Raw genomic sequence first — 12,434 nt, 5'->3', positions numbered from 1 at the left:
CAACTGAATCCGCTGGAAACCCATTCTGCAAACTGAAATGGCTCTGTTGCCCCGGTGAGCCTTTCCCGAAAGCAACAAATTACAAACATGTTAAAGTAAGCAGGCGACGCAACACAAACCAAAGGGGCTCAGACCTTTTTTTTTTTCTTTTCCTTTACAAAAATTATATATATTAGCGAATCTACGCATACTGACACTCTCCACCTCATTTCTGCCGCACTCCTCACCCCGCCCCCAACGCCCGCTTCCTTAAACACTCCTCGTTTTGCATCACACACCTACACGGTCCTGGCTACGGTGTTGAGAAGCCAAGGCAGGAGCCACGGCTCTGCATCTCAAGCAGGGAGGCACTTGGGGCCATCTGCTCAATGCCGTGGGTGGTGCTCGGCCCCCAACCCCGTCCCGCCGCTTCCCGGCTCTCCCTAGCTCGCCTCCTGCCTGCTGCAACCGTCCAGGAGCTCAGTCATGAAGGAGATGTACACTATGGCCAGGCGCAATGTCTCTATCCGAGAGAGCCTCTTCTCGTAGGCGAAGGTGGGCACCTTCTTCCTCAGCTGATCAAACGCCTCGTTGAGGTTGAACATCCTCTTCCTCTCCCGTATGTTGGCAGCCTGGCGCTGCGCGTAGGTGATAACTCTCTTTCTCCTGGGTCTGTCGAGAAGGGAAGCGCTGCGCATCCTCTCCTCCTCCTCCTCTTCTTCGTCTTCGGGACCTCCATCTCCGAAGGCAGCCAGGGGTAGCCCGCGCACCATCCCCTCCCGAAGCGACAGAGCTCTGTCCCGCAAGGGAGGCCCGGAGGTGATCTCGCAGAAACCCAGGCTCGGCCCGGCCCGGGGAACGACCTGGGGGTCGCCCAGGGAGAGGTCGGCCACGAAATCCAGCACCGAGGGACCCAGCAGCCCCTCCGGGCAAGGCACTTTTGGGTTTCTGCCGTGCAGATCATCCAGCAGCTCCGGGCGCTGGTGGGCTGGGAAGAAGCTGGCTGACATCTTACTCCAGAGAGGGCTTAATCTGGTCCCCCATCCCCAGCGGCGTTAATATTTATAACCCCCCGGATAACAGGATTAGCAGGACTAGAAAGAGCGGCTGTAAAATTTCTCGCCGTGATGCTGATGAGAGGAGACAGGCAGCCCCCTCGGGGACGCGTGGATGCTCCCGAGAGAGGAGTCCCCAGCGAGTCAATCCTGTCACAGCGATCAAGGACAGTTCCTTCTTGGAAAAACCCTCTGCTCTTACCTGCTGAGCACTTTTGTCTCTTCTTACACACCCGCAACCAAACGATTTCAAACCTCTTTAAAACCCACAGCCGCAGAGCCGGGTCTCCACTGGGCTTGCTTTCCTGCTTTCTGTCGGGATCTCTGAACCCTGAGAGCCAGCCTGACAATTGATGTCAGGCAAGTGCATGTATGCTTTTAATGATGTCCTGAAGAGGGGACCTGCACGCAGAGGGTCACCGGGGAATGTTTACCCTGTATCCCAGCGCAGCTGGAACTGAATGACAGGACCTCCATTAGCCTAAGTAAGCATTGTAGGGGACCCGATATTGCATTCCCGGTAGTAACTGTTGGAATCGCCTCTCCATTTCCCCTAAGCCCTCTTCAACTAGAGTTCAAACAACTTGCTAGCGTGGCAGTAAAAGACTGCTTGGTAAAGCTCATTTCGTTTCATGCAATCTCAACGCACTTGCTTTGAAACTCCTTCCTCTTGCCCATGAGACGGGGATAAGCTGGTCCTAGTCAGAGCAGTGGTTGCTCTTGCACCTTTGCTAGAGTGGTCCCGGTCACCGCCGGTGCGCAGAGGAATCAACCTGACTGCACGCACTGATAACGCAGGATACATAGCGCAAAATACCGTGAAATGCATATAAACACACTCGTACACCCGACACCGCTGAATACTTTTCTTTGGTCAAGGTTTTTATTTTTGTCTTAAGAGGCCGGAAGAAGTTAGGGGCTGTGTCTTCACCCTCCCACAACATAGAGTATGTCTAAGTAAACAACCTGGCCGTGGCAATCCCTGGCAGTGTTAGACACACCCAAGTTGAATCGGATCGATTTGCTTTGGCACACGATTTGTGCACACAGTTCGTTTAGGAGTGGCTAGCCATCACTCTCTCACGGCCTTCTTAAAGCCTAATCTTCGCCTTTGTCATGCATTGTTGCCACTCTTGCTTTGGGGCTAATTAGTGTCTAATTTCTAGAGGTATTTCAAAGCCCATCAGATCAAAGGGAATGGGTGGGGGCGGCCGAAGGATCCTTCTCCGCCAAAATTCTTCCTGTTTGCTTACAGGACCGCAAACATTTCCCACCGCATACCGGGATCTGCCGTCATTCACAACCCTGAGCGAACCACGCATCCCCTTTTACCGGGAAAGATGCGGTGGGAAAGACTCTTCCCCTTCCAGTCTCGCTTCCAGGGCTCCGCGGGCTGTCAGAGGCGAGGGCCGGGCAGGGTGCCAGTTGCGCTGCGCGGAGCGGTGCGGTGCGGAAGGTGAGCGGGAGCGGAGCTACGTTGGACAGCTCCGCAGCGAGGCCGTCCGGGCCCGACGGCACGGCAGGTACCCGGTATACCCTGCGGAACGGGAGACCTTCCCTCCGGGCTGACAACCAACCTCTCCCCATCTTCTGGCACCGCCATCATCGCCACTGCTGCGGCAGTGATCGGCGGCCCTGTGTCTGCTTCCAGGGTTTGATGGCATGTAAAAAAAAGAGCAAGTGTCGGGGAGGGTGCTTTTATTTACACTAGCGCTAAGACTTAGCGACTGGGGAGAAATTCGCTCAGAGTTGTGCTTATGTAAGACAAATATCGTTAATTAAAACACCTGGTGAATGAACTAATAAGGCAATGAAGAGCTATAAAACATCCGGTAAGGGAAGTGCTAACTATAGAGCATTCAAAAGTAAGTTGAAGAGCTCTAAATGCTAAGTGTTATATAAAAATGCTCTGTGGATGAAAGGTCAGATAAGTTTTTATGATCGATTTCAAAGGAAGGAAGTTTATTTGAGCTCCTTTTAGGTGAGGTGGCAAGTATTTCGTTTAAAAACACGGAGGTATAAATTAAGGACAAATGCAAGTAAAGATGTGTCACCACAGGGTGCAAAATTATCGGGGAAATACACATACTTCAGATAATGAAACAAATGAATGGAGAAATGTGAAAACGTCAGCTCTGTCTTAACATGCACACGAATTTACCGTCGTGTGGGAAACCGGCGTTTAGAGGAGGATAGAGCAGCCCTTCACCACGGTCTCTTCAGAAAAAAAAACACAAAAAACTCGTGCTCACATCTCAGATTTTTGCAGGACACAAAACTACAAAGACAACCGGAACTATAAGCGATTTATTAATATATTGCAAGAACGTAACGGGAGAAGGTTGTTGAATCAGTATGACATCACAAAGCGAGATAACATGAAAGATGAATGCAGGGTGTGCCTGTCGCTGAATTCTTAAAGGAAGCACTAAAACCAGGACTAAACCAGGACTTGGAGGTCTTAGCAGAAAATGAAGACTCGTAATCTAGGTGAATCCTTCTGTTAAACTGATACTTTTATGGCTATTTTATTTCCTGTGTTTTCCCTCTTATATTTGCTAAAATATTGAATTTTCTCTCCTATTAGTGGTCAATGAATCGTGATTTGCAGTATGCGTTTGAACATTTTTTCGTATTTGGTGATTTTTGTCACATTGGAGAAAGCATCGAGCTAAGGAAATGCACAATGAATACCCGTGCTGCAGGGGACAGGTTTTCAGTTCATAGACAATGCAACAATGTAGGGGAAACAAGACAAACTCTTATGAGAGGCTGCCTTTCACTCTGAAATCTTCTCAGATCATATTAGGTGCTCAAACGTGTCTTCTAGATTTGTTTTAACTAAGAATACAGTTTGCTTTATGATTGTTTAACTTCCTTCACCCACCTCTAATCCTATCTTTTCATTTAAATGTTTATCACAAAAAATTGCTCACAAAATGTTTACAGATGCTAAACACTGTCTGCAATTATTTGCATACTTATTTTTCTTCAGAAGTATCTATGATATGCTTCTTGTTAATTTTGAAAATCAATGTCTTCCTACACAACAAATCCAATATCCTTTGTACTATCAACTATGAGCAAAATGTGTATTTCAACTCACTTTTCTTCCACGGAAGTAGTTCTACTCCTCTTATAATCCTGCATGCTGAGTCCCTGTGCTGGTAATTTTTCACATTATCACACAGGGTAAGACAACTTTTCTGATTACTCTGCATTACTGACTGAAAAATTGTAGATTTTAACAGTGACCTCTACTTTACTGGAAAATTCACTGGAAGTCAGTGGTGATCTTGGGATGTTGAAATAAGGAGGCACTACCCAACACTCACGATTCAGTAAGCAAGGAGCTGAAAGGTACTGTCTACTACCACAAAAAGTTAGATATAAAATAAAAAAAAAATCTACACACTTTTCTTGTAAAATGAGAAAACTCTTTTCTCCTTTAACTGATGCATTAATAGTCAGAGAGTTTCTATAATTCTCAAACTCTGGCCTGAACAAAAGAAAGAGTTGTAGTGTGTGGCAAACTAATGTTGTCTCTCCCAACTTACTGACATTGCAGCTGTCTGATCTTCTTGTTAAACCTTAAAATTACTGTAATGTCCATGGATCATGAATTCATCACCTCAAAACACAGAACAGTTAATGTCCTGTTGACCTGACAGTTTGCATTCCTGACAGATCAGACCAGATCAGTACAGCATGGAGATGGGACCATCTTGCAAGGGAATGGACAGAGTTTGGACAATATCTTATCTTGACACTTGCTTGATCTGTGGTGGAGGGGAAGGCACTATGGGCACCATGAATGAATTAATAGAAAATGGAAGTATTTAAGCAAAGCTAGCTGAAGACTGGTTATTTTGACAGTAGAAGAGTGCAGCAGTATTCAGGTGAAAGCAGAGCAAAATGGGATTGAATGTGATATCACTGGAAGGGTAAAGGATACCTCTGATGTCTCAATGCATTACAAGACTATATAGGCAGGGAACACTGGACTGTGATAGAGTTTATGTTCAAAGACTTTATGTCTGAGTCAGTTGTGAAGCTGAAGGAGGCTGAATAAAAAGTATCGGATGAATTTGTCAGAGCAGTTTTGAGTGGTTTGTGGTGAAACCAGAAAGGACAAGACTGCTGAAGTCAAAGTTGAAGCTAATGTGGACCAGAGGAAGCAGTGCCTTGATGGCTGAAACAACTGGGAAATTCTTTGGTATGTCTGAGATAGGTAAAGTGTATGGAGATGAAGACAAGGTTACCTCACTTGACTTCTGCAGATCTGATGTGCAGAAAGAATTGACTTCAGTTAAGAAAAATAAAGTGTATATTAGAAACGGGCTCATATTATGTAACTGCTGGATCTTATCCAAGTATCAAGTTATCATGGAGACACTCTGAGTTGTGCAGAGATGTGAGCACCTGCAGTGGACTCCGTAGTCCACTTGAATTCCATGTCCCTTAAGGACTGTCTAAGGAGTTTGGGGATACTGGCTTCTAACTCAGATAGATTCAGTCCTGTGGGATGAACATTGGCCCCCAAATTAGCAGTTTATGAATAAACACTAATCTATCTATCTATCTATCTATCTATCTATCTATCCATCCATCTATCTATCTATCTATATATGTACAAACACACATATATCCAGTTTTAAGGAAATTTATTTTCCCTGGGTTTCCTGTAGCAGAGACTCAGGCATGGATTCCAGAAATTTTTCTTAAATACATAATTTATTTGCAAGGTACAGCACAGAGCAGCTCAAGTTGGGTGGTTTCTGAAGTGGTACCCCCTATAAAGATAACTTTAGACAATTAAACCCCCACAATCCATGCCTCCCACCCATCACACATCACTTCAGGACAACCACAAAATGAGAGTCTGGGGTCTCTCCACTCTTCATTGGATCTCTTAATTTTCAACAGGTGGGCTGTTTCTTATCTCTGTGGGTAGTTGCTTGTCTCTCACTGTCCAACCTGGACATCAATCTAGGTTCTGTCCATCAGTTACTATTTTGCACCTGCAACTGGGATGTCGGAGAAAGTCCTTGGCAATAGCCAAAACCTTTTTCTGTTTCTTGTCTTCTGTTAGATGCTGTTCTGTTCCTTTACTTATCTCCAGGGATGCAGCTCCACTAATGTAGTAGCTCAAACCACTCTGAAGCCTTTTTTACTTAATGAAGCAGAAAGTTCAAAAGTTCACAGGCTTGCAGAAGTTATGCTGAGCAAACGTAGCTATGCTAAGAAAATTCTATATAAGCAGTTCCTACACAAGTTGTGTCAGAAGCGGTATACCAAACAATTAAATAAGCTAAGGCAGTTTATTCCCTAATATCCAGAAAGATACTTATTCAGAGTATGTGGGCCAAACCAGTAGGATATATTTGGGAGCAGTGACTAGAATCTGAGTCTGTAAGAATTCTCTGCAATCTTTCCCTTTCGCTCCCCGCCCCCGCCCCGCCCAAATACTTTACCTGCATAGACAACATAAGAATTAACTTTATTCTTTATGTTGAAGATAAATGTGAGTACCTTCTGCTCATGAAGCAGATGAAGTCCAGTGTATCAGTCTAGCATAGGGACCAGTTCTGTTCTTAAAACCAGAATACATCTAGTGAAGCCGAAGTGTCATAGTCTGGTTCCAGAAGTAATTTCAGGCACTGAACCTACATGCCTCTGACTGTATGAATGCATCCCTGTGTCACAGTCTGTCTTTAATAGGACTCCAATTTGAATACAATCACCTACTTGCAAAGATCAGGTTTCACAGCTTGGGTCTCCCTGACAAGAATGTGACATTCAGTAGTATCATTGTTCCCTGATACAGGAAATCATTAGCAAAACTCAATATTTTGGGCAAAACCTAATGAAAATAGGTATGTTCTGCCAGTAAAGTGCAATTGATTTGTATTTACAGCTGTATTACACACCATTTGAAGAGTTTAAATAAGTAACTGTTGATATTTTCCCATACCACACCAAATGACGAAGAAAAAGTTTGAAAGTGCAATCTTGGGTAAATCATAGACAAATGAAATGAATAGCTGTGGTTAGGGTGTGATGTGATTCATTATGCTTGCAAAGTTTTATGAATGATACTTTTTTCCATAATCATAACCTTAGGGGTGGGAGGGATTGAGAACAGGACTTGTGTTAAGGTTGGAATGTCTACCTAAACTATGAATTTCCTGGCTTTTTATCAGCATGCATGAAGAAAAGTAATGTTATTTAAATAAAGTTTCTTTCATCTCTATTTTGCTGTATAAATATAGTTTGTGGAAAATGGAATGGAATAAAAATGTGTATTGTTTACTCAGGAGTCTAGACTTTTTTTCTAACTCTTTGTTACAATTGACTTATTTTATTATTATGTGATTATGTATTAAGCCATTAATTAATGTTTGTTTCTCTTCCACTTTTCACAATTAGAAAAATTCAGGGAAAGGTTAGGCTGAAAGCTGTAGTTACTTAAAGATTTTGATTATATATCAACAGAATAAATGTATGTATGATGGTGGACCAAGATTCATTACCAGAATCCCATATGTAGGCTCTATTTATTATTCGATGGGATCACCTTGGGTCAAATGAGGCATTTTGTCTTTTGATTTCTTCTGATACTGACAGTACACATGCCAGGTAGGATCTTCCACCTTTTATTTTGTTTTTATTTTCTAGAATCTGGACATTACCTGCTTCATTTTATAGAATCTGTAATTAGCAGATGACTTTTCATAGTTCACAGGTGTATCTCCTGCAACTAGCAGGGAAGCCTATACTGAAATTAATCTTTAAGGAACAGAACTCCTTTGTCAAACTTCTCAACGATGCACTGCCTTGCTGGCTTCTGGCTTCCATACTTTCGTAAGGATATGGAATTTCTTTCCTTGCTGGTACTGAATTCCCTCTTAACAGATTGTGGCTTTGTGCATATTTCTGACAATAATCTCCAATTACAGTATCACATAGTATCTTTCCCACTGAATTTTCATTTCATTCACATATAACATATTAGAAGCTTTTAATATAATCAATATTGTTTTATTTCCTTCTTATTGCTCAGTGATTCACCTTCATTTTTTCCTGTACTATAGAAACCATGATTTAAAGATGGGATTAAAAATTTCATATGAGCTTTTAAAAAACATTTCTCATGCTTTATCAGCTGTTATATCAATGTGCTTGATTGATGTGGACCAAATAAGTATTGTTTCTCTTTGCAGATGGAAAACAGAAATACAACAATATGCCAAATAAAAATAGAACAATTATGGCAATTAGAACAGTATGGTAAATTGGAATTGAGGGCTAGAATTAACTGGAATTTAATTTTAGGGACATTTTGTGTTATACAGCCTTTTAACTTTAAGAAAATCCCAGTAAACCACTCAGCTGTGAGCATCTGGCCCCTCCACAGGTGGTGTATGATTTTTATATGAGTTATATGTCATATGCATTAATCAAGTGGTTTATTAATGTATACCTGGAACATGTTTTTATTAACAACATGGAGATAGCTTTGATTGCTTACTAACTTCAAGGGTTTTATTCTGCAAATGTAATTTTAAAAATACATATGGATTTTATTGTTATTTGCTACAATTTTTGAAGTAAACTGCAAAATGACAGCTTCCATCCTATGTTCCATCACATTACCCCCACATGTGTCAGTGGCAGGGTTGAAATCTTTAGATCCATCGTGTTACTTACTGCCTCTAAACCTATATAACCAAATATTATCCCTTCTCTCTGCCACTAGGACCTGTGGGAAGATGGCATACTTTTCCAGAAGATTTCACAGATATTTGCTGGCAGCGAAAGTATATTGAGAAGATGATGATTTATTCCTGTCTACTAAGGGGATGTCACTTATTGGCACTTCAAATTTATGACAAATTAGATCCAACCTGATTTATCCCATGTGGCCTCCCCTTATCAGTGTTTCGTCTCTTTTTGTGTTATGATTCACTGTCATGTTCCACCTCTTCACTCTTTAACTGTCCTTTTTCCTGTCCCAACTTCTTTGGCTTAGAATCATTTAGGTTGGAAAGGATCTTTAAGATCATTGAGTCCAAACATCAATCAAACATCAACCACGTCCCTAAGTGTCACATCTACATGTCTTTCAAGTGCCTTCAGGGATGGTGACTCCACCACTTTCCCTGGGCAGTCTGACAATGCCTGACAACCCTTTCAGAGGAGAAATTTTTCCTAATATCCAATCTAAACCTCCCCTGGTGCAACCTGAAGCCATTTCCTCTTGTCCTATTGCTTGTTGCTTGGGAGAAGAGACTCACACTCACCTTGCTACAGTCTCATTTCAGTAGACAGCGATAAGGTCTCCATTCAGCCTTTTTTCGTCCTGACTAAACAACCCCAGTTCCCTCAGCCACTCCTCACAGAACCTGCTCTCTAGACCCTTCACCAGCTCCATTGCTCTTCTTTAAACACACTCCAACACCTCAATGTCTTTCTTGTAGTGAGAGGCTCAAAACTGAACACAGGATTTGAGGTGCGACCTCATCAGTGCCAAGTACAAGGACATGATCACCTCCCTGCTCCTGCTGGCCGCACTATTTCTGATACAAGCCAGGATGGTGTTGGCCTTCTTGGTCATCTGAGCACGTTGCTGGCTCATATTCAGCTGAGTGTTGATCAACACCTCTAGGTCCTTTTCTCAAGCATGGTTAGAATCCTTCAGAAATGCGATAACTCTAATCCAAATATATAAGCAGTCTAGAATATTTCAAGTCTTATAATTTTTAAGTTTGCTCTAACACAGAAGGTCTTCAATAAGGTATCTAAAAATACGCTTCTCTTAAAAATGTTTAATTTTCACAATTTTGAAGGATCAGGAAAACAATGCATTTCCCAGTAGCTTTGCTTTACATGCAATCATTTTACTGGATTACACAATTAAAAGATATCATTCATGTCAGCGTAACTGATTTCAACAATCCACAATGCTATTAGTAATAATAATATTAATGTCTACATTAAAGTTACTTAAATGTGTTAGTTGAATAGGTCCTTTTTGTAGACTCAACAGCTAGAAGGTAAGTCTAAATACATTTTCTTAATCTTATGTTTTTAAAGCCATTTATTTGATTCATATGCCAATGTGTGCAGGGAAGAAGACTAAGATAAGATTCTTTATAATACTTTTCATGCTAAACTCAGAGTAGAAATATTGCCACTCTAACATATCTCTAATTATCTGTCCCATGCAGAATAGTTATCTGTCTTTGTTTTCTTTTTCATAGTTTTGATAAGTTTGAGATTGAATGTTTTGAATGTGTCTGAATCTGAATCTTATTTAGAAAATATTTAAAAGGTGGTGGAAGATATTGCTCACCTCCAACTAATAAGACAATCTATTTTTTTTGATAGACAAAACACTTGGGAAATGTGAGCATTCAGCTATTTCTAAATCTTGTGTAAGCTTGTCTTTTCTATTAACATGAATCACTACATATTGGATAATTTACATAAAGATTTTTAACTGTTATTTGAGCTCCCTTTGTTTATTCCCCTTAGAATTCCAGAAAATATATATATATATATATATGTACTTTTTTTTTTTTTTCAGGTGCTTGGTCACATTGTTCAGTCAACAAAGAAACTCACATACAATTGTGTCGTAGACACTAATTTGTACAAAATAAATAATATAACACTGCAATTTAATTTGTTTGGGGTAAAAATAAAATCATATAATAATCTTTTGGGGTTCTTAAAAAAAAACAATGAGTCAAGATATTGGATTTTTTTTGGAACGACCACACTAAAACAGCTTCTCTTCCTCAGTGTAGGTGGATCATTGCATGAAATCTTGGTATACTGCAGAGTTTGATGCTTATCAGTAACTATAATGTAGGAATTAGCGTGAATGAGTAGAAGGTTTCTGGAACTAAATAAGGAGCAGTTGAATGTGCTGATACCTGTAAAAGTGCTGGTCTGGGCCTTACTATTGAGAAGGAAAACCAGACCACTTTTGTGCAGACAAAATATTTCTCTCATTCCCTCCAAAACATGAAGAGGAAGGGGACACTTTCCTCTGTTACTCAGTCTGATTAATCACAAACATGTTTCTTCCCATCACATATTAGACTAGAAGGTCTTCCAGGCAGGGACTAGATCTTCCTTTATATTTCTGCTGTGACTAGTAAGAGGGCAAGCCCAGACATTACTGTGGTCTTTAAACATTACCAGAAGATGAGGCAAAGATTATCTTTCATGCATTCCATGACAAAAAAGTATATTTTAAAACGAGGAAGAGTTAAGCAGAGTCGTAGCCTATGTGGAGAAGGGGAAGCAGGATTTCTGAGTACATACCAGCTTGATGGTGGTGGTGTGGAGGGAAGGCGAACACTTTCCTACTGCACCAAGAGGGCTGGAGATTTAGAAGGAAGCTAGAGCTAGTTCTGGGGAGGTTATCACACACAGATGAAGCCTAGAGTTCATGGGATTGAAAATATAAATTCCAAATTCTGTCCAGCGAAGGGAAGACATAGCATAGGAAGACTGAATATAAAAGTTGTATCAACTGTTGTAGTGTTAATCATGCACACAGTCGTTTGAGGTCACAATAGTAAGTAAAACCGTAAGTAAGCAGTACACTTTAAGAGCAGATAGTAAACAAAGAATGCACCCAAGTGAATGTTGAAGGCTAGAGAGTGAGGAATAAGGACTCATGTATTCTGTAAATTTGCTGATCTCAACACAGTTTCATGTCCTCTTTCCCACATCACCTTTTGGTCCAGATTTGCCCAACTTCAGAGAGTTCCTGAATAATGCAGTCTTATCCCCCTTAGGGTTTCCCCCAGGCTAATGATGAGGAACAACAGTGTAAATTCATTTGCACAAAAGACATGATGAGTCACAGACAACTTCACCCTTCCATCTAAAATAGCCCCAGACCACAAGTGTAATTATGCACTTAAAAAGGACTTCCAATTATTTACCAGTACCTATGCAGGCACAGGGTCCCGGCTATGGCATGTTTTACTAACACTAGAATGAGTGTAGTTGTAGAGATTATTATTGGCTGCTATTCAAATATCACTTAGAGCAGTCTAAGCTGCTACTACAGGTGTGTACATAATACACCTGCGAATCATGTAGGTGCACCACCTTATGAAGGAGTAAACTGAAGAAAGGAGGTTCAAGTATTTTCATTAGATTACCAAAAAACATCAGTAGTAAAGCTAAGAATAAAACCACCATGTCTAGTCTGCTAGATTAATTCTTTAATTGCTAGGTAATCCTGGTTCAAAAACTCAGGGAAAGTCAAATCATTCACTTGCTTTCAAAGCTAAACCTCTGTGGGATTATCTCATTTGTGAGACCAGATCCAGAGAAAATAAGTTAGGAATGGAACATTCAACTTTAGCTCCAGAA

At 41.2% G+C, this 12,434-nt stretch overlaps 1 protein-coding gene across 1 annotated transcript; it reads right to left on the bottom strand.

Annotated features, from left to right (window-relative positions):
- Positions 1-221: 221 nt before the first annotated feature.
- Positions 222-1,046, bottom strand: FERD3L (Fer3 like bHLH transcription factor). Its single transcript, XM_065832837.2, has one exon. It carries the CDS (start codon positions 987-989, stop codon positions 423-425), a length of 567 nt encoding a protein of 188 aa, XP_065688909.1. The 5' UTR covers positions 990-1,046; the 3' UTR covers positions 222-422.
- Positions 1,047-12,434: the final 11,388 nt, after the last annotated feature.

This window comes from Patagioenas fasciata, chromosome 2, assembly GCF_037038585.1.
Source record: "Patagioenas fasciata isolate bPatFas1 chromosome 2, bPatFas1.hap1, whole genome shotgun sequence".
NCBI classification, from domain to species: domain Eukaryota; kingdom Metazoa; phylum Chordata; class Aves; order Columbiformes; family Columbidae; genus Patagioenas; species Patagioenas fasciata.
Note: the sequence above shows the minus strand (reverse complement) of the source record. Positions and strands in the feature narration are given on the sequence as shown.